We start from the raw sequence: 23,357 nt of genomic DNA, 5'->3' as shown, positions 1-23,357 counted from the left end.
GGCGAGAGGGGCAGGAGGAGGAGGGAGGTCGCCCCGCCTCTGGCACTTGGGCGGCCTTCACAGTCCCCGGGAAGCAGTCGGTGAGGGCTGGCTGGCTGCTGGGGGCCTTTAAAGCGGGAAGAGAGGAAGGTTTGGGGAGAGAGACATGGGGAAAGGCGAGTTTCAGGTTCTGTGGGGAGAAAACTGCTTTTTAACTCTACAGAACTCAGGAGCCGCCTTGGTTCTGAGCGCACAGCCGCATTAAAAACGACGACGGGAGAGAAGAGGTCCTGGAATCGGAACCGTAAGAGGGGACCGACGAGGGTCATCTAGTCCAAACCCCCTGCCAGACAGGAATATTTTGCCCATCGCGGGGCTCGAACCCACGACCCTGGGATGCAAGAGTCTCAGAAACAGGGAATGGGCGCGCGCGGGGGGGGGGGGATTGCCGACTTCCCGGCTCCTTCTTTGTCACCATGTGGACCCTTAATGCAACTGCTAGTTTTTGTTGTTGGTTGGTCCTTCCCGTTATTATCTGTGCCCCAGCGCGTGGGGCGTTTCACACGTTGCACGTGACCATCCAGGGAAATCGCAGGTGTATTGTCACGTGTGATGATGGCACGAGGGTGTGTGCATTTTGACACGTGTATGTAGGGGATGCACAGCCCAGTGGGCAGTTTTCTTTGGGGGCCAGGGTACTTTGAGCATTAGAACCAGTTTCTCTCCTTGATTTCTTCAAAGGGAAGAGATGGTTATGTTAGTGTTCAGAACCCCACTGCTACAAGTATTTCCACTCTCATCAGTCCCCCTTTCCCCATCCTCTTGCACACTTTATTTTTTTTTATTCTTAAGATAATACTTTGCCATCCTGTTACTTATGCTGATTTAAATGTAGACTTTACTGTCTTTTATTTTCATTTGTAATGCTTCTGTTTGATGTAGCTTTCTGTTTGATGTTCTAAGATAGGAGGTTAACCATTGAGAGATTCTTTTTATTTTATTTTTATTGTTATCTTTGGAAATACAAAGAACAATGCTGTAATGGGGCTACTGCCCAAGTTGTGTAAAGAAAGAAGTTACTCCCGTTGGTCTGGAAAGCTGATTGTCTGAACAGACAGTATAAAGTATTTAGGTGGTTGATTTACCTGCATTATATACTTCTGTTACAGTACATGGGGGGGGGGGAGTTGTTGGTACCTTCCAATTTTTCTATATATATAAAAAAAATCTGTTATTTTTCAGCTTATTGCTTACCTTTGGATGATGAGTGTGTAGGTGTCTGGTTTAGGCCAAGTGGTTTCTCATCAAATGGAGGAAAAGTGGACTTCCTCAGAAACTGATGGTGCTGGTGGTGATAATGCAGAAAACAAAAGGAGAAATGATTCTGATTCTGGTTCATCAAGTCGTATCTGCCAGGCTCTTGACAAGCTTGAATCTAATTCTACAATCTCTCTGGATCTGAGTAGAAAAGATCTACAGCATCTAACAGATGACATATACAAGTTACTTAACCTTAGAGTAAGTTTCTCATACATAAAAACAGTTGTTAAAATATCCAATCAGTAAAGAGTAGCTCAGTTATAAAGTATAAAAACTTAACAGTGTTCTTGTGTACAAATTAAAAGTATAATTCCATTATTCCAATATACTTTCTTGAATAATTCTAAAGTTTTACATATTTTTGAGTATTTCTAAGGAATTAATAATACATGAATTATATACAGTGGTGCCCCGCAAGACGAATGCCTCGCAAGACGGAAAACTCGCTAGTCGAAAGAGTTTTCCGTTTTGGAGGTGCTCCGCAAAACGAATCTCCTATGGGCTTGCTTTGCAAGACGAAAATGTCTTGCGAGTTCCTGCGGGGTTTTTTTCCTCCCCCCCTTTTTCTAAGCCGCTAAGCCGCTTATCAGCTGATCCGATAAGCCACTAAAAGCCACTAATAGCGCTAATAGTGCTAATCCGTCAATGGGCTTGCTTCGCAAGATGAAAAAACCGCTAGACGAAGAGAATCACAGAATGGATTATTTTCGTCTTGCGAGGCACCACTGTACTAAGCAATCGTTGCATATTCGTGTGTGTGTGTGCATAATATATATATATTTGTCTTAGCATTTGCATCTGGAAGGAAATGTCCTGTCCGTAGTTCCTGAGGATTTCTTTCAGAATGTGCCAAACCTTGTTTGGCTTGATCTGCGTTACAACAAAATTCAAGAGCTTCCCCCTGGAATTGGATGCCACAAGTAAGTCTTCTGCCCTTTTACTTGTTTATCATTCTTTAAATTATTCTGTCTGTTGAACAATACACACCCATTATGAAATTAAGTACTATTCCATTTCTCCCCACTTGAGTATAAGAAATAGAGTTAACACAGTTGGTTGTAGGCCAAACTACATGTTACCGTACATTAGTCATTTTTTTTGAAAAAAGTGTGCTTAAATTGGTCACTTTTTTGTTTTGAACAGTGGTGTAGAAACTCTGGCCCAGAGGCCTAGCTGGTCCGGCACAGGTCTCATTTTGCTTGCAACCACATTCGTCTGCCTCACACCTGACATAAGTGATGTCAGATGTGGGGTAACTATGGATGTGGCTACAAATGCACAATTGCAAGGTTAAATCCACCGCAGTAGAGATTTTCCCATCCAAATGGAACACATTTTCCTTTGCAGACATATGTAGGAAGCGATTTGAATCCAAACTGTTTCCTCAAAATGAATTTCAAAGAAGCACCCTGTGATCGCTAAGTAACAGCAAGCCTCTTTGAAGGTACATTCCCAGTGTCAAGATGTACTGAAATTGAGGCAGTAACTGGATATATATTGCCAATGGATCCCTTAACCATGTTATTTGGTTATATAAATGTACTAGCAGAAAATAAGGAATTGGTCCTGCATCTGTTAACTGTTTGTGACATAACTATTTGTTATAATAGTTAATTTTATAAAGACACCGACTTTGCAACAATGGATTATTAAAGTTTGGGATATTGTATGTATGCATAAGTTTACAATCATAATAAAAGTCAAATGGGAAAATGAAGTGCATTTATTGTTGTAACAAGCTACAAGATAATGTAGACCCATTTGTTTTGCTTGGAACTTGATGCATTTGCATGCTTCGCCACTTTATGGAATGGAACTTTGTAGTTTGCTTTTATACTCTTACCCATTTTTGTTGTCCTTCCCTCCATCCATAAAGGACTATACTGACTATAAATAAACTGAAAAGTCACTAAATGAATTGACTGAGGCCCAAAAACTTTTAAAAATATATTGCTTGGGAGCTTATTTGGAAGTATCTGTCCTAAAATGACATGGCTAAAAGTATTTTGAAACTGGTCATCTAATCAAGTTTAAACATTGTCTGATATAGAAATGCTGCTCCATCGCAGCACCTGCAACCATTATCTGATGAACCCAACTTCTGAAGGACATGACATTTTTCTATATTTTGACACTAACCATAAGATCCCTTTTGGAATCCATCTGTATAATTCTGTTTCTTTGAAATAGTTCAGTATGCCTCTGAATACCATTTGCTGTGAACTGCAGGTGTGCAGAGGGCTGTTGTGCTCATGTTCAGCTTGCAGACTTCCCATAGGCATCTGGCTGGTCACTGCAAGAACTGGATGCTCAACTAGACAGGCCACTGGCCTGATCCAGCAGTCCTGTCTTTTTATTTCTGTGATAGGCTCATAAAATAAATTAGAGAATTGACAACTTTTGACATTTTCATTTAGATTTATTTTATATTTACATTTTGTTTTCTTATTTATTGCAAAGGCAGTTGAAAACGCTGCTGTTAGAAAGAAATCCTATTAAAAGATTGCCTGTTGAGCTTGGTAAGTACTCTCTCCCCAGTAAATGCTTAAGGGAACCTAGTAATTTTTAGTAATTTGCATTTATTGTAAAAGCTCTCTTGAATAGTAAGGAACTTTGGACAGATTTTACCACGGCACAAGGCACCTATGTAGCGGCACAGTGTGACATGTACACAATTTAATTAATATATAATAGCAACAGATCTGACGTAAATGATTGTTAGGACCAAGGCTAATCTGATTCAAAATTCTGTAATAGTTCCTGAGAGGTTGACTGGGAAACGATTGTTTCCTTTACTGGTTGGGATCATCGGGAGGAGGTTGGATCTAAGCTCCTTTTTTTACCCGCACTAGTACAGTGGTACCTTGGTTCTCAAACGCCTTGGTACTCAAACAACTTGGATCCCAAACACTGCAAACCCGGCAGTAAGTGTTCCGGTTTGCGAACTTTTTTCAGAAGCCGAACACGCTCCGTTTTGAGAGATATGCTTCCGGTTGAGTGCCACACTTCCGTTTTGAGTGTTACGCTGAGGTCTGTCTGTTTTTGCAATTTTGTGTTTTTGTTTTTGTGGCTCTTTTTGTTTTGTTTTTGTGACTGTGTGGAACCCAGTTCAGCTACTGATTGATTGATTGATTGATTGATTGTGTGACTGCAGTACATTGTTTATTGCTTTCATTTTATGGATCAATGGTCTCGTTAGATAGTAAAATTCATGTTAAATTGCTGTTTTAGAGGTTGTTTTTAGAAGTTTGGCATGGATTAATTCATTTTGCATTACTTTCTATGGGAAAGTGCACCTTGGTTGCAGGAGTTATGTTAATTGTAGCAGCAAGATAGTGGGGAGAGGCGATTCATTTGTTTCCCACTTAAGGGATGGATACAGGGTGATTCATGGGGATAGGCTGTTGCCACTAGTAAAACACTTAAATGAGTATATTCAAGTAAAAGGCTCAAATCCTTTAATGAGCAGCTTTTTGACCTGTTCTGATACCATTGCTACCATCATTATGAGGTATACACAATTAACCACAACAAAAGCTGTTAGAATACACTGCTTGCTTTTTAACAATTTCATCTTGAAATTATCCAAGCACGGGCATCCGAGCATTGGTTGATGAAAATCTTAAATCTCTTTTAACCCACCTGCCCTGCCATCTGAAACAAAGCCCGATCTTGCTCTGAATGTATGCTAGGGTCTTTAGTGGGACACTCAGCGTTACTCATATTTCTCAAACATAATAGCACCACTTGCAGTATGGATTTACTGCTGATGCGTTTTCATTTGTATGGTAATTTTTCTAATAGTCACATACTTGGAATTTATTTTAATTTTCTTTTTAAAATAGCATGAAATTAAATATGTGTTAGAAGGAGCACAAACTCTTCTCTTTGCTGCTACTTCTTGTTTTTTAATGGACGAGCTACTGCCCAGGCACAGGTGTGCTAACACTCTGAATTTCTCAGTTATTTTCTCTGAACAACTACTTCTCTCACAGGGAAGATGAAAAACAGCTTCAAGAGGAGCCAGTAAGTCTCTTCAGCAATGAACCAGGCAGTCCCTTCTACATTGTCTGTCTTTAGAGTCACACGCATGCAAAGGAAGACCAAAGTGTAGCTTCGATACAAACCAGGAAGTACCTTCTAAATTGTCTGCAGAGTGGACTTCTTGGGTGATTCTGAAGCTGTTTTAGGGTTTTCTCAATTTGTGTGTGTCTCTGAATTTCTCCATAATACTTGTCAATCACAGCTCTGACCTGATTTGTTGGCTGAAACAAGGGAGCACTTCTAGTGGTGTCTGCATGTTTTGCTTTGTAACTTTAATTCTATTATGAAAGTATATTGGGGGCTTAATCCAAACTCTCCTAACCCACCAGCAGCAGAAGCAGGGACAGAATGATTTGACCTGATCCGAACACAGTGATGTCACTCCACAGCTTTGACAGGGGCTCAGGATCCAATGGAACGCAGGAAAGCTTAGCCCCTCCCCAATTCTGAATGCCCTGTTTTAGGGCCTTCTACTGGCTGTTGGTGGTGGGTATCATGCCAGCAGCACACCCACACATTCAGCAGGTAGAGGGGAGCTGTTCTGTATCAGTGAAGTGCCACTTGAAACCAGTTTAGCTGTCGGAACTGGACAAACAACACCCTTGATCAGTGTTTTTTTCTAAAAAAAATGTTTAGGGGTACTCTCATTTTCCTACTCATATTGAAATACTGGCCCTCAATGAGGCCAAACTTAGATTCACAAAATGTTTAGCGGTATGCGTACTCCCACATACCCCCAGAAAAAAGCACTGCCCTTGCTTAATCCAACTTGACAAGGGGGGGGGGGTGATTGCTCTGCAGTCGAGGCCTCCTACTAGTTCTGGGTCCAGTATAGTGGCACCCCCTGTATCACCTTTTTAGCGGTATAGAACCACACCAGTTAAACATGAGCTGCATCCTGGAGCAACTTAAGCCCCTCATCTGTTATATAGCATCCATATTCCTGAAAACCAATTATATGTTGGGCTCTGTGAGAACATAATGAACATATCCCTGGTGGGTCAACTGTCAAAAGATGCTTGAAAGTTTGAGCCCCTCCCTCCGCTTGTTACAATTTGTCAAATATGGACCCTCCTCATCCAAAGAATGTCACATTCCTGCATACAATAATGTTTCTTATGTATAAACTTCACTGTATATTTCTTTAAGGAATATCTTACATTATTGCTGTATAGTAGTCATGGATATTACGTGGAAAGAAATCTATACATTGTTCATCCTCCTACACTGGGGATTTTGTGCATTTTGAGAGTCATGATAAAATCACAGCCTTGTATCCTCTTAAGAAAGCATTCCTTACCATATGACAAAGGAGGGCTGTAGATGTGTGTGTGCAGGCAGGCAGAGATTTTTTACATTACACAAAATTTCACATATGAGTGGGTGAGGAGAGCTTAGGAAAAGAAGAAGACAAAGAGGAACAGAAAATCCACACTGGGAACAGCAAGACTACCATTCTTATTACAGCTAAAATTTCTAGAGGACCATCCTCTAGAGGAAGTTTGTTTTACAGCGTTCATAATGGCTTTTAATTGCTGGCAATTTAGAATAAGGCAAACAATCTATAACAATATTTGTCTTCCAGAACTGGTTTCATGGAAAGAATTTATGTGCAAATATGCTGCATAATGCAGTCATGAATAAAGTATAGACTCATACAGAATACTAAGTATTGCACTCTCAGAAAGTAAGGCTGAAAAAGAAAGAATGATGTTCATTCAAGCTGTGAATGGACTTTTAAAAATATCATTTTCGAGGCAGTGAGAAAAATCTGTTATTGACTGCTATCAGGATCTTGACACTTTTCATATTGTTCTCCGCAAACTGATGTTAGCTCTGTTTACCTGAAAATAGGCAGTTGTTTTGTGTAAAAAATATTTCTTACCAAACAGTGTATTCATATGAATAGAATTTCCATTTTCCAAAAAGTATTATAGGTTTTTACCCTGCAGCAGTGCAAACATATCTATTTCTATGATCTGACTATGGAGATTTTTATGCATTATGTTTATTCATCTATCCTTGTAAATAAGCACACACAAAATACTAGCTACAAAAAAGTTTACTGTTTTGCTGGGGGCTGAAAGAGGGCTTATTTAGTTGCATGCCTCCTCCAGCTGCCTGCCGATTTCTGTGCTGGGTGAGATTGAGGGGCTGAATTTCTGCTGTGGGTGTAGTATTGTTTTTAGTGTGTGAAGATTTTGTGATATTTTAAATTGATAAAACTACATTTTTATTTGGTTGTTAGCAGCTTTGAGCTTTTAATAAGGAAGGGTGATTTGTAAACGTTTTAAGTAAAATACATAAATAAAGCTGGGTATAAGTAAGATATCCCACATTTCTACTAGTGGTAAGGGAAGTTCCTGCCCTCCAGTAGAAGCACTTGAGGAGAGGGGGAAGGTTGAGGGGTGGTCTGGACCATACCTGCCAAAACACTACATTGGGTGTGGATGCCCTATCCCCAGTTTTGTTACTTTTGTCCTTTTGTTACCTAAGCGCTTAGTGCATACCAATTGCACACCCAAGTGAATGACTTTGGGGCAGCATGGCTGCATCATGTTGCTTGTTGCCCACAACCTCCCTATCTCCCTTATCAGCTTCTGTGCAGAATAGTATTCTTTTAGTTATTAGGCTGCCAGTGATGTCTCTGCCTATCTTATGTCAAAATAAAGTTGTGGCCTTCTTTGGAATTATATGCTGGCATTTTGGATTATGAGCCTTTAAGGCAGGAAGCTTTTTACCATTTGTTTTACAGTACTTTTTATTTGCTCCTAGTATGGAGGATGTGGTGCTATAAATCTAAGTAAATAGGGTATCATCCCAATGCGCAAAGGTGTGTGCATTCAAAAGACCCGTATGCACTACTGGAATTTCCTCTAGAGAAGGTGCAAAGGGTTTAAGCTATTCTGCAGCCTTTGCAGAATCTCTCACATTGCGGTTTGTTGGCTTAAAGAGCAAGTTATTTTTGGACTTCAGGAGGAGGGTTTTCATACTTTCTCCCCCCCCCCCAATTCAATGCTTTATTGAGTTTCATAAATAACAAAAACAAACTTATATAAACAAAAAATGATCTTATGTAAATAATCTTATATAAATATACAGATAAAAATTGATTCAATCTTATACAATCTCTTTTGTTCAACATTCTTACTAAAGTGTAATAGACTTCCCATCAACTTCCAATGCATTTACCATTTCTAATATCGAATGTACTTATAATTATTATCTTCATCTATTCATATTTTCTAATACATTCTTACAGCATATCGTTCCATTTTTCCTTATTTCTTTGTTATTATTTTACATGGGGGTCACTCAAATGCAGCTATAGATGTCACACCGCTGTTATGTTTTTGTAAATATATCTTAAACATGTCCCATTTTTGAATAAATGATACTTTCTCAATAAGACAACTGAAGACTTCAGAATTGTGGCCTGGGTCTCTTGTTTTCTAAGGAATCTACCCTTTCTGATTAAAAGCAAATTTTTAGCTGTAGCCTTGCTATACTGTATTCAGTTTTGGCTTAAAGCTTTTAAAAACATGTTTAGATCGCACATTTTCACTCTTTGCTCAGTAGAAGTTGGTATTTACAATATTTCCAATTCTGTGAAGGAACCAGAGACTACATTCTGTCTTTGAGACTGTCATGGTATTTCACTTGTTCTTTGTGTTTGTATATGAGAATTGACTCCATGCTTTCAGGCAATACAAAATTAGGTCATACCATCTGCCCTCATGACAAACATACTGCTGATCTGGGATCCTTCCATAGTGCCTGAAAGCATCTTAAAAGAATATGTAAGGGTAGCATTACAAGCATTTTAACCTCATTTCTGGGAAATCACAGAGTAGTTTGATTGCAATTGGTATGAAATAAGAGGCATGCATTTTCCAAAAGCCCAAGAATTGCCCCATGTCATCTTTTGTTTTTGGCTTCAAACAGTTGAATGAGTTGTCTTTTTTGTGCTCTCTGAAAGTACTGTTAAGCTCTATTAAACTGTGTATTTGGAAGCTATATGTCACTCTTGAGTTTTTCAAATGTCTAGCTCATGGGTAATCAAGAAAGCAGCCACCTGAGATTTCCATTTGTCAGCCACCTCTTTCTATCTCCTTCTCAGGCCCATGCTGACAGATCTAGAGGTTTGACAGGAAAAGCTGATACAGCCTGGGCAGAAAATAGACCTGAGCCCAACAGTAGCAATAGAACTATAATCTGTGGGACCTATCAGTAAGAAGTCTCCACTGATTATGTATTAGATTGAAGGGGGAAAGAAAAGGCAGCTACTTAACAGGGGGCTGAGAAAAGTGAGAGCAGGGCAGGAATAAGATCTGGAGAATGCTTTGGGGCAGAAAGGAGAAAGGGCAGCAGAGGCTGTGTTGGTACAAGGTGGTGAACCTGCAGCCCATGGACCACATACACTTACTGGTAGCATACTGGTAGCAAAGAGTGGGAAAACAGTGCAAAAGGGAAAAGCTCAGAGGGAGAAAAGGGTGTTCTGTGTGAGAGAGAATGAGTGCCTTGTCCTGGTCCTGTCACTTTTGGCTCCACCTACCCCTAACATTCAGCTTCTCTCCCTCAATGTGTAAATTACTTGGGAGGGGAAAATGTTCCTCAACAGCAAGATGATTCTGCACCCCTGGCACAGTAGTGTTGTAGAAGGAGAAGCTGCTGCTGAAGCATTACATTATCGAGTCCATAAAGATGTTTGTGTTTGTCTTTAACTCCCTAGGAATGTTGACCATCTCTGAATAAAATGTGTCACAAAAACCTTACGTGACAGTGGGTGGAATTCAACTATTGGAATTAATAGACGTAACTTATTCATGTTCATTGATTTCAGTGGGTCCGCTCTAGGTAGACCTAGTGTTGAATTCCACCCACTGCATTGAATTTTCCCAAATGACTGATGGTGGTCAACTTAAACCATTTTTTTCTTATTTGGCAGGTAACATAAGTTCACTTACAGCTTTGAATCTCAGGCATTGTCCCCTAGAATTTCCTCCTCTTGAGGTGATACAGAAGGGCCTGCCAGCCATTCTATCCTTCCTTCAAAGGATGAGCGGTGAGAACCTTGACTATAGAGAACCTGTTACTCCAGGTATAGTAACTTTAATATGCTTTTTTTACAGAAAAGATGTGTCCGCCTAGAGAAAAATAAATAGATAAGAACTGTTCTTTCTACATATATAGTTCAGGGGTCAGGTTGTGAAGTCATAGATGTGAAGTTAATTATTGCATTTTATGGCATAAGGTTAAAAGTTTATTTTTATGTTGAAAGACTCTGCTGTCATCCTAACAAGAACAGGAAGGGTCAATTTAATGATTCAATTAGTTAACTTTGTGGAGTCTGATTAGGCTGGGATAGTATGGCCATGTATGTTTCCTCATTACATCTCATTGTGGTGTGTACATTGGAAGCAGAATGAGGATTCATTCATTTGCCCTGTTGGTCTTTCTTGTTTTACAGAAACCTCAAATTACCCCTGTGGGTCATAGTGCCGGCCCATCAGCCTTCTCTGTGCCAGCTTAGGTTTTAAGAGTGCCAGATAGTCTTAACACCCCCTACTATTGTGAATGGGCACTATAGCCATTGAAGACAATTTGTCTTCTGACAGAGCCTCAGTGTACATGGTTTATTTGACTTCTCAAGCTGTGAAATAGGCTTCAGCTGCACTTATTCATGGTCATAAGTGGTTCTCATGTGGATTATATTTCATATGAAGCTTCGGCTTGTATTTTATCTCCTGCCTTTCTATTAGTTCCATAGTTTAGAACCGATGAGGTGTCTTACATTTGGCAAGACATGAGGATAGAGTTGTTCTGAATTCTTAGTACTGATATTTGTGGCATCCTGAAAAAGCATTCAAAAAGCAAACTTTCTAAATTGTCATCTGGTTCAACTTTAGTTGCATATAATTACCATTATTTGGATAGAAATGTTCATCTGCATAAACATCCCACTGAGAGCAATGCATTGTGGATTTAAAACATCCACATTCAGACTGCATAGTCAGAAGCGTTTAAAATATATACCTGCCCAGGAAGAAATCTTTCACTGTATTTATGGCATACAGTCAAAAGCTAATGTTTAATAATAATAATAATTTTTTATTTATACCCCGCCTTCCCCAGCCAAGGCCGGGCTCAGAGCGGCTTACAAGCAATAATAAAAACAAGTTGAATGATTACAACTTAAAAACAAAATTAAAATACAACATTAAAATATTGAAACATTAAAATATTAAAATGTAGCCTCCTCGCAGGAGGAGAAGGAAAAGAAAAAAGAAAGAGAGGGAGGGAATCAAATTGGCTCCAAGCCAAAGGCCAGGCGGAACAACTCTGTCTTACAGGCCCTGCAGAAAGAAATCAGATCCTGCAGGGCCCTGGTCTCATGAGGCAGAGCGTTCCACCAGGCTGGAGCCAGAGTTGAAAAGGCCCTGGCTCTGGTTGAAGCTAATCTAACTTCCTTAGGGCCCGGGACCACTAGGGTGTTGCTATTTATGGACCTTGAGGCTCTCTGTGGGGCATACCGGGAGAGGCGGTCCCGTAGGTACGAGGGTCCTAGGCCGTGAAGGGCTTTAAAGGTCAAGAACACCTTAAATCTGACCCTGTACTCCACCGGGAGCCAGTGCAGCTTGAAAAGCACTGGATGAATATGCTCCCATGGCAGAGACCCCGTGAGGAGCCTCGCTGCAGCATTCTGCACCCGCTGGAGTTTCTGGGACAGCTTCAAGGGCAGCCCCGCGTAGAGCGAATTACAGTAGTCAAGCCTGGAGATGACCATCGCATGGATCACTGTGGCCATGAACACTGTGTTCATGTTATATCAAACCCCACTTCATAAGATTGATTGATAATGGATGCTGACTTGAATAATACTGTTCTGGTTTTATTTTATTTTTTAATGTATGGGGAAAACCCAAAAACTCATTTTCCTGTAACAAAAGAAGTCTTGAGTCTGGAATTATTATGCTATTCTGCTTCCCATTTTTATTAAATAATTACTTAACATGGGGAGGTTTAAACATTGAGTGTCAAGACTTGGAGAGGAAGGCTGATTTCATGAGAGACATTTTAATTGTTTTGTTAATTTCCTGTATCTTCATGATGTAATACCTTTTAACATTTTTGAAGATATTGTATCAGTCATGCTTCAGTTTCCAGATCGAGGCACTCATTAGGATTCCTGGCAATGGCTATATAGAAACATCAGTTTAGATAAGCGCAGATTTCCGCATCTCTACTTAAAGGCATTCCAATCACTAAACTTCTCCTTTCTGCATACCCATAATATATGCAGGATCTTTATATGTGAACCTTGCTACACCACCAGTTTCTAGTGCAGGAGAAGCCACCCCCAGATTTTCTGTGGTGCAGATTTATAGAAAATGAATATCTACATGACTATTACATTAAATAAGCACATTTCCTGGGACTAGAATTCAAACTTAAAATGCTGCATTCTTATTTTTCACAATTAAAAAATGGTGTGAAGTCTCTTGTGAAAGTGGCATAAATCTTCCTTAACAACTGGTAATGTTTGATGTGTCCATAACCTGTTGGCCTTCAGGGAAACAGAATGTTTATTAGATCAGTGCAGAAATTTGTTAAAAGAGTTGGAAAAGGAGCATCAGCTTGGTGCCTGCTTAAACAACACACTTTTAATCCTTGTCTTAAACTGTCAATGTTTCATTTTTCCAAAAAAATCATATTGCTCCAATATAACTGGATTGTAACTGGAAAAGGACATACTGTATAAGCTTGTGGTTTCTTGCTGCAAACATACTACGCCTGAAGGAAAAGCATGCTTTTTGCACAACTAGACTTGTATTTTATCTGTCGCCGAAAGAACAGACTACTCCCAGGTCAAGATATCCTTCATAGAGTATTTGTAAAGAGTCATTCCATGCCAGTTTAGTCACTTATAAAGTGCACACGTACCTTGAAATTCTGTATTTCGCAGATTTGCCTTCTCCACTAGAAGAAGAAGCAAAGGCCATTGTTAGAGAATATAAAAGAAAATGCGACAGACCACCAGATCGCAGGAAAGCTTTCAACGATTTGTGGAGACAGATGAGCTGCCTTAGTGAGTTTAGCAGAACGTATCAAGTTAGAGGGCAACAACATTTTGATGTTCATTCTTTCGTACATATTTTCATTTCCGTTTCTGTAATCTGTTTAGTTCAGATGTTGCAGCCAAATCATGGTTTGGACATTAGGATTGTGCCTCAGGCTCATGCACTGCCTTCTCTCCTTCATGTGCTTGAGTTTCCTCCTGCACCTCTTGATCCATAGTAACCATAGTTTGCTATGATGTCCAAATAGAGCAATATGTGTTGACAGCAAGCCATAGTTTGCCCGGAAACCAAATTCTGGGATTCACATTCTGGTATATGGATATCCATAGTTGTCAAAAACTAGGAAATTTGTGCAAGGAGATGAAGTTGGAAGAAGCATATGATTCCAAATGATGGCCTCAAGAGCCAAAAACATGGTTTGGCTGTGATGCCTGAATCAATTCATTGTAAATATGTATACAAATTGTTCCATACTTTGTAATCAAATAAGGGCCTATCCAGACTGCATTGTTTTACAAGATTGTTTTTACCCATTTGTTGGGCATGGTCCACTAAAGTCTGCCCCCACCCCAACTTCCCTCCCCAAGTCAAGCAGCTCCATGCCTGGGAAATTGCATTTTCCTTGTAGTCAAACCACAGTATTAAGCTTCTGAGAAAATACAGTTCTATTAGAATAACATTGTTTTGTGTACTGTGCATCAATTGGATGGTGCCTGTAATAGCATTGCTCTTGCATTTTGCACTCTATAACAGGTGCATCCTCCTCCAACTCTATTTTTACTGCCCCACGAGTTGATCTACTTCTTTCTCTGTTTTGTTGCATTTTCCCCCCCTACCACTTTGGATGCTATGTATCCTTCTGTATTTTTCTTTTTTTAAACAAAGTACCTATACCCCAAACCCAACCCATTTCCATCCCTGTCCCTTAGGTGGAAATAGCAATATAGTGCCATTGGTGCTGGATCAGAACTAGTGATTCTTTAACCCTTACGTTATAAATACTTTTTTTGAACCCCTGAACTTCTGAGGGTCATACATGAAATAATACATTTTTCTTTAATTTTGTGATTTATAGATGTAATTCGATTTAAATCCAGAAGTGCTCGGGAATATCCTGGGATGCACAGACTGAATGCTTATATTGCTGCCAATAGTCTGAACCGTAGAAGTGGATCATATGCATAGATGTTTAAATAGATGTTATTATTTATTGCTTTATATATATTTATCCATAATGTCTTAGAATTTTTCTGGACTGAACCATGTAAGAACAGCCTATTTAAAGTAGAGGTGAAATTCCTCTGTATTATATATGTGTACAATGTTTATTGTAAAATATGGTGCACTCCTTTTATGCTTAGCTCAAACTGCTGCCTGTTCGAGATAAAAAAGTATCATTTTGCATAAAGTATAATGACCCTAATGGCCTGATTCTGAGACCATGTCCCACCAAATAAATGTTTAGGTTGGGAAGTATCAGAAAACTACCTTGTTACAGCATCTCAAAATATGATTTGGAATCAACATTGCAGCAGTATTATGAAAGCAGAGATATTGTATCTGTGTGATCATTCCCCACTGTTTCATTGCCTCTTAGGCTTACAGTGCATTTATATGAATGTGTCTGTCATAAGAAGAGTGTACTGTAGACACTGCTCTGTATATGCAAATTAATGATCAAAATAATATTAAAAAGCAATGATGAGGTAATTTGTGTTTGAAATGCACCGAAGGCATGAGATTCCTCATAGCACTTAAATGTAAACCTGATTGCATGATCAGTTATGGAAGCATAAGAATGTAGAGTCAGATGGTATTTATATTTATCCTAACTGAAATCTATTTGTACACATGCAATGTTTGTTTTCAAAATCACTGTAAATATTTCTGAAAAATATTGTATGTTTTATCAGTGCTTGTTATGGCCATGTGTCTAGAAAATAAATTATATATTAAAATATGCATTAGATCTTGTCTAATTGCCTTACTTGATGCATATATGATTTGTGCTGTTCTTGTATTGTGGTAGCTACATGTTACCCCAGACCCCATTGCAAAGCTAAAAGTGGCATCTGTAGGGATTAAGATCAGGGAAACAGCATAGAGGACAGACTTAAGGCATGGCCCTCCAGATACTATTGGACTCCCATCAGACCCAGCCATCATGGCCAATGGTCAGGGATTATGGGAGCTGTAGTTCACCTCTGGAGGGCCACAGGTTAAAAACCTAGGAAGCTTCTTAGTACTGAGTCACATCATTGGTCCATCTAGCTCAGTATTATCTACACTGAATGGCTATGGCTCTGTTATCGAACCATGGCTCTTCTCCTAATCTATACTCAAAGTATTTAAGCACTGATGCCACAAGTTCGTGTTTGGATCAGATTCTTCTCCTCTTAACCTTTTATATTTAAAAAGCTCTGTGTAGTCTATTAATGCTTGTGAGTAAATTGCCATAAATGAATAGAAATTATCTGGTATTCTACCCAGGAGGCCAATTAAATTAAAAACCAAGCCTCAAGGGGTTCTCTGTTCCATGCACAAATATTTCTAGGCTTGGTGACATTTACAAGCAGGGAGATTTCAAGTGCAGGTTGAATGTGTCTGGAGACTTTCCCAGGCCTGTAAGCATTTAATATGCCAGTCACTTTGGGATTTGTGTGTGTTGCCCTTTTACCTGATACATACTTTCTCTGGCATTTACATCGTATTAATTGTGCAGGGTAATCTAGTCTGTGTTACATGTACAGCTAAACCCTAAGCACACTCCATTGGTATTGCTCACGTTAAGCATGTAAATGAAGGATATGGCAACTTTATTATTTACATGTGCATTTTTAATTTGCATCGTAATAAAACAACAGGCTTTACAGTCTTGCTCATCTAAATCCATGCCATAAAGGGCAGCTGCTTTGCTACATCCTAGTGCCATTTGCATGCTGGGAAAACCATGGGTGGTCAGCATTCAAAAACAAGGCACAAAGTTTTCGCCAGGAATTGGGAAGGAATTGTAGAAAGAGCCAGCAACATCAGGAGCACCAAGGCAACCTGCACATGACTGCAGGAATCTACAGGTCTCTAATATCTGTGGGCTTCTTTCAACTTTCTACTCCTTCCCAACCCATGAAGCTCTCCCTGGTGAGAGCTGTTGCACTTCTGTCCATCCTATACCTTCCAGAATAGCTCCCATTTTTCCTGCTGGGCCTGAATAGCTCCAGAATAGCTCCCATTTTTCCTGCTGCTAGAACAGAAACATTCTATAAATTCATTAATTCTAGTAAATGTGTGAAAACTCAGCCTCTCCTGAATCTTGCGTCTTAAACCAAAGATAAAATATTGAATGGTGATTTAAAAGTGGAAGGATCTGTCAAGATATACTGTACTTATGAACTGTTGTCTATTCAGAACAAAAAATAATGTTAATATGCATCCCCAAACCCTGAACAGTGAGGCTTCAGGTGTGCACCATGTGCTCAAATTTGGCTTCTTTTGAATGAGGTCAGTGGAGGCTTAATAACATTTTGTAATAATTGCATCTATTTATAAACATACTGGCTGAGCATAAGTGGAGACACAGCATTAAACCATTCTTTACAGTTAATCCGAAATTCACTGCTCTTCCATAAAACCTTATGGGGAACAGCAAGAATATTATCAAATCTTCAGAGCCCAACTCAGCAGTGTCTTCTCAGCTTCTCAACCTAACCCTGTATAGTAACTTCTTCCCAAACAGCTTGATGACATCATCTTCCACAGAGATGGGGGAAGTGGGGAAAGAAAGCCCCCCTTCCTAACAACTAGCCCCTATGGAAACATTTCACCTTAGCTTGCTTAGCAATAGAACATGCTTAGCTGGAACCAGCTTGGCAGGTTTCAGTCTCATCAACTACTCTCAAAATTTCAAACTCTTTGAATTTGGAAGGGAATGCAAGAGGCATCCCTCAATCCCAAACCGGTATGGTATGGCATTGGTTTTTGTTGCTTTTCCTGTACCGTTTGGCACCGTTCCAGGAACGATGGTTCATAACCTGGGCTCTGAACCTAAACATAATTATAGGGAGAGAGACCATTGAACATAATGGGACTGCCTTCTAAATAAACATGCCTAGGATTGAACTGCATGCTATTTCCCAGCTCGAGTTATATACAGCAGTCACACATTAAGGACTTAAAGGACTTTTCCTCCCAGAGCTCTGTAGGAAATACACGCCATACCCAACATACATGCCATAACTGTTTTTCCTAGTCACACATTGTGGAAAACCTAAGAGAAAATCTACATAATCTGCCTACTTTAACAGTGCAGTTCTAACCATGGCTACTCAGAAGTAAGTCGTATTGAATTTTACAGCTCTTGGATAAAACAGATTAGATTTGCAACCTAAAACAATGACGGTGCGTCAGATGATAGGAAGGGTCCTCTAATCAGACTTTACCTTGGAATGCTCAGGGAAAGTATGAGGACAAAGTCTAAAACTAGTGTTCACCCCCTTGTAGCAAATTTGTTGCCATGACTGTATCGGATACAAGAAGAACGTGCTATAATTGGTCTCATCATATGTTAAAATGGTGAAATGCCAAGCTGTTATTTCAGGTCCATTATTCTTCATCCAGGTATTTTGTTTCCCAGGTATGACATTTGCCTATTCAAGATACAGAGAAATAGAAAACATGGAGGTTGTATAGAACCGAAAGGCCAGAGGTATTGGGAGGTCAGAGGAAGTAGGAAAGGTGTGTAGGGCCTATGTCTTCTAGGTTCCTAGCAGTGTTTTGGGATTCAGCACTTCTGGTGGTGAGGCAGATTTAGGGGAATATGACCGGTTCAGTCGCACTGGGCCCAGAGCCTCGGGGGTGCTGTTGAGGATATCGCAACTGTGATGTAGAATGCAGTATGAGAGGCAAAGGGGCACCACATTTTGGCATTGCACAGGGTGCCACTGAAATTTGAGACCCCAAGACCTGCTGCTGCTGCCTGCCTAACTACTTGCCAGAATGGAGCTCAGGATAACAAACGAGAATCAATGAAACCTTATCCTCTCACCATGCAAAGAAAATCGGAACAGGGACTAATAGATTTGTAAAATAAACTAATAGTATTCCCTTTTTAGGAGATGAGGAAGATGTTTCCAAAAGAATACCCTACTAGGATCCTAAAGCATGGATTGAAGGAAAGGGGGCAGGGTAAACAAATTCATCAGGCTCTAACATAAAACAAGTGGCAGAGTGACGAGAGCTGCAAAATGTATTATTTTTCTTTTCATCAAGCTCTGTTCTCTCTGCCAGCATGGAAAACATTTCCATGTACAGTACTATAGTGTCATTTCTGATGATTGCATGTAAGAGGGAGCAGAACAGTGGCTGAGAAAAGCAAGCCAGGCTTTCAAGAGTAGAATCACATTGCTTTTTATGCTTAATTCTGGAGCGAGAAAGAGAGAAAATAACCAGGTCTTGTTTTGCCATTTCCCCTTCATGACTGCTTGCACCAACGAGTTTACTACACTCACCTCTTTTTGATTCCAATAGAAATTCCTCCTGTTGAAAAGTTAAACTTGACAGACTTCACGAAATCCAGTTTGGATTTGTCAGATGGATGGCCTAATGAAGAGGAAATGGTACGGTTTCAGAAGCTAAGAAACGAACTTATACAAGATGAAAGAGAGGAGTACCTGGATAACAAAATGGTACCCAATGAATCCATGCCTTCGTTAAGAAGACCAAAGACTAAAGAGAAGCTCTCTCGTAAATCATCCATGTTTTCATGCAGGTAACAAAATGCACTGTGCAACTTGCTCTGCTTTTAAGTTTCTTATGGTGAAAATATACTTAGTATATTAAAATGCATGTAAATAGTAAGTTGCATTTACGCATTTAATATCCCACAAGAGACCTCTGAAATCGGAGCCTTTCATAAAACCCCTCATAAGGTGGGTGAGGGAATCAGAATTTTGGAAGGGATAGAAAGAGTCCGCAGGTAATTATATTTTATTACTTTATGTGAGCCACCTTTGGGATTCTTCTGAATTGAAAAACAGGCTAAAAATCAAATTATGATTTATATTTGCTGGTTGTCTCATCTTATAAATTCCCTGAGCAGTGTACAAAAACTAATATAAAACTCATATCTATCTATCTATCTATCTGTCTGTCTGTCTGTACTAGAATCCAAAACTAGCACAAATAACCAATAAATTGTTTTTACCGATTTTAATTCTGTATTTTTTTTTATAACCCACCCTGTTGTAATCTGCACTGAAATCTTATAGTGAAGGGTGCCTAAGAAATCCAATAAATAAGTATCACTATTATAATTTAACACATGGTAAATGTGATTAATTAATCAGCCAGCTGTACAAATGTCCTGGGTGAATGAATGAAGGTTTGACAGTTGTGAAATGAAACCTTGTTAATATTATCCTAGACAGTGCACATCACTTAGCACCTTTCTTCTTACATTTCTACTCTTGTCTTCTTCATCCGCCAGGTGCCCTCCCAGCTGATGAAATCCAAATCATCTGGGGGGCACCAGGATGGCAAAGACTGGTCTACCGCATGATGTGAATTAGAATATGTTGAATTTTTAAACATGAAACCATTGTAGAGATCCTTGAATCGTAATTAAAATTGTCAAATGTTTCCCTTCACCTATGCTATTGTGACAGCTGTTCTAGCTGTTTGCTTTCTGTATTTTCAAACTTCAAGCATGCCACATTTCAGATGCAAATAAATAAGGCTCAGAAGTTCCAGGAGTAGATGCTGCCATCGTTTCAGACCATTCTTGCATAATTCTTCAAAAGCCAACCCTGTGTTTCAGAGTATAATTCTACATTGTAGGATCTTGAGGACATAGAACCAATATACAAGCTAGCTACCCTTCAGCTTGCACAGAGCTATAAATTGCTTGATGGGCTAAATAGCTGCCTACCTTTCCCTTAGGTGAGAAATAAATTGTGGCACATTTGACAGAGGAGACAGCAAAAGTACATGTTGAACAATCTAGAGTTATGGTTGACAGATTATACTGCAGGAACGGCACTTAACCCACAAGCTATATCAGAGGAACACTGGAGAATGAATAACATTCTTAGCACAGTGTGTTGTGTGGCACAAACAAAGTTCCTGTATTTTTTCCCCTTTCCTGAAGAAAACCAGAAGGTGGCAGACTGTGTACACTCTCTTTGAAATTTGCAGCGCTTCTTTAGGTTTCAATTAGTTCCCAGGAATTTCAAAAATAGACCAGGATAGTACCATACAAATTGCAAGCTTCCACTCATGCTTTTCAAACAGCAACCCGCTTTGGAAGCATAGGGCAGTTTTAAAAGAAAAAATGCTGTGTCAGGATCAGAGCATCATTTGGCAAAGGGAGCAGGGGTATGTGCTTCCACCACATACATACATGCATAAATTGCAGTAAGTGTGCAACTGATCATTCAGCAGGAGCAGCTGTATCTTAATATAGTGTAAAAATAATAACATATGGTCTCTAAATGCAATTAGTTTTGTTGCTGTTATGTGTGTTTACTGTAACTATCTCCTCAATCCCCCACGGGCCAAATTTGACAGATGGGTGGAGTTTCACAAGTTCTGTTGATCAGGTGATCATAGCACAGCACAGCAATCTGCAAGGTTTAACGATCACCTGATCATTGGAGTTGCAAAGCCAGGTACATAGCACACCACACAGAGCTCTGCAACCTCCTCTCCCCTTTTTGGCCCAACCACATCTTTACCTGCCCCACATCTGACACTATATATGGCATCAAGTCACCAGGCCTCATGAGCCAAATGGGGACACCCAAATGGTGTGCTTAGTTTGGCCCACAGCCTGGCAATTCCTATTGCTCTCCTGAATTATAGAAAAAGTCACGCTCAAAGCACTTTGATTGCTTTTATGTCTATTCTGCATGTATAGCTAACTCAGATGTGACCAAAATCATAACAACAACTGGACACGTTGCATTTTTTTCAGGAAAAATCAAAGGAACAAAACAAGATTTCTTGGCATCTCAACCAAACATTAACAGCCCTAGCTATGTATGATGCTGAGACTTACACTTCTATAATATGAAGGATACTATTCAGTTGTGTTATTGTGTTGAAGGTTCTGCCTGGAGAACCAGGCATTCTGATCTAAAGGGGCTATCTTTTATGAAGCTGAAATAGTCTGGGAAATAGAATAGATATTTTCTATATATAGTGCCCTTTCTTTTCAACTATTGATGTTAAACAGTTGTTTTGTTTGACCTTTAATGTAAAATTTGAAGGACTTTGGCAAGAGGCAAGAAGACCCTGTTCCCTGCAGTTTCATCATACGATGTGCTCATTCAGAGTAAGAAGGTAGAGCAGTGCCGATTGGCAGCGCTAAAGGACATGAAAGAGAAACAAGCTTTAATCGAACAGCGGAGAAAGCAAGTATTATTATTGGAATTATTAGCGAGTTATTTGGAAATTGCCATGCTGTTCTGAACACACACACACACGGCTGTTTCCTACTTGACAGAATGCACAACCATTGCAGATTGTTTGCCTGTAGACAGGAATCTGTAGGAGCTTTGCCCTGCTTTTTGATGCTTTGCGTTCCTTTGCAATGAACAAGCAATGGGGAAGGGCGAGACTTCCCCCAGAACAGAAACAGCAGGTGGGAAGAAGGTGCCAAACTCTTCCACACCCACCAATTTTCACTCTCTCACCAGCCAAGTTTCTCCCAGCAGGTTGAATCAAGCTTGGGTTGATAGTCCAGAGAGAGGGCAGACTTGGAGGGACGGGGGAAACCGCAGCTGGAAAGAGATGCTCCACAACCACCCAGTGTTTCTCTTCAGGCAGTTGTGCAGCTTCCATTTTATTGCTTTTTTACTGGCAAGGTGCTGTCAAAGACATAGGCCGTCTCCTGTCACTGTTCAGTGCCATCTTCACATGCATGCTACAAGACCCCATTCCTGTTGAAAAAGTTCCCAGTTCAATTGTCAGCTAAAATGATCTCAGGTAGGAGGACTGGTAAATACCTTTGCTGGAGGTTTTAGACTCCAGATAGGAATTGCCAGACTGAGGACCTGATACAGCCGGTGCTCCTAGCTCCCCACTCTTCCCCAACATCACATTTCACCTTTTAGAAACACAATGAGAGGGTTTTTTGGTGTGTGTTTTTCTAAACCTAAGTATGGCATGGAGGGTCTGTTTGGGAGTACTGCTGGTCTGAATGACATGATCATTTTAAATTTGCTGTGATCCAACATCTACCTAGATCACACCTATGGAATGTAAAGTAGGTTATCTATAGCTACATACAAATCAAATGCGGTTCTTTCTCTCTGAATATATCTCCAAGTGCAACTTTTCAGCACCTCTGTAGCACATACATGTTGCTTTCAACATCTGCAGAAAGAGAGAGAGAGAGAGAGAGAGAGAGAGAGAGCTTGATAGAATTTTATTTCATTTCTTTTGGTAGAGATAAAGAAGTGCTTCAGAAATGGAGGAGACGAAGCAGGATGATGAAAGAGAAGAATGGCATATCGTACTCATTTGATAAAGAAGACACTGAGGTATGTAACAGCAGCTACACTGTAGAAACCTGCAGTTGATTCTCATCTCTGACACTGGCATGCTAACTAACCTTGGTCTAGCTGCTCCATTTTTCTGTGCAGTTGTCACCCCACCCCCGACAGCTTACTGCTTGTTACTCCATCAGTCATCTTGAAATCCCATCCTAAGGAGCTTCTTTATCTGCTAGGGAACGCATAGATGTTTCACAGTTGAAACATCCTCTTACTTTAGGCAAGTGTAGAATAGAACCATCCAGTCCTGCCCTAAAAAGGGAAAGGGGACTCCTGACCATTAGGTCCAGTCGTGGCCGACTCTGGGGTTGCGGTGCTCATCTTGCTTTATTGGCCGAGGGAGCCAGCGTACAGCTTCCAGGTCATGTGGCCAGCATGACTAAGC

At 40.0% G+C, this 23,357-nt stretch overlaps 1 protein-coding gene across 8 annotated transcripts in view; it reads left to right on the top strand.

Annotated features, from left to right (window-relative positions):
* LRRC27 (leucine rich repeat containing 27) overlaps positions 1–23,357 on the top strand; it is a 38,586-nt gene continuing 15,229 nt past the window's right edge. For 2 of the 8 annotated variants that reach the window (XM_083505990.1, XM_083505986.1), the window contains exons 1-9: positions 1–80; positions 1,222–1,497; positions 2,089–2,219; positions 3,760–3,818; positions 10,292–10,444; positions 13,310–13,432; positions 18,948–19,188; positions 21,686–21,829; positions 22,867–22,960. In XM_083505990.1, the coding sequence (XP_083362116.1) occupies positions 1,288–1,497; positions 2,089–2,219; positions 3,760–3,818; positions 10,292–10,444; positions 13,310–13,432; positions 18,948–19,188; positions 21,686–21,829; positions 22,867–22,960 (1,155 nt within the window). In that variant the 5' untranslated portion in view covers positions 1–80; positions 1,222–1,287. Of the gene's footprint in view, positions 81–202; positions 284–1,221; positions 1,498–2,088; positions 2,220–3,759; positions 3,819–10,291; positions 10,445–13,309; positions 13,433–18,947; positions 19,189–21,685; positions 21,830–22,866; positions 22,961–23,357 lie in introns of those variants that run through there. The other 6 variants (XM_083505993.1, XM_083505989.1, XM_083505987.1 and 3 more) reach the window with 5 other exon arrangements.

The sequence above is a fragment of the Podarcis liolepis genome (assembly GCF_965112155.1).
Source record: "Podarcis liolepis genome assembly, chromosome: 5".
Lineage (NCBI taxonomy): Eukaryota > Metazoa > Chordata > Lepidosauria > Squamata > Lacertidae > Podarcis > Podarcis liolepis.
The sequence above is the reverse complement of the archived record's forward strand: the minus strand, read 5'-3'. Positions and strand labels throughout refer to the sequence as shown.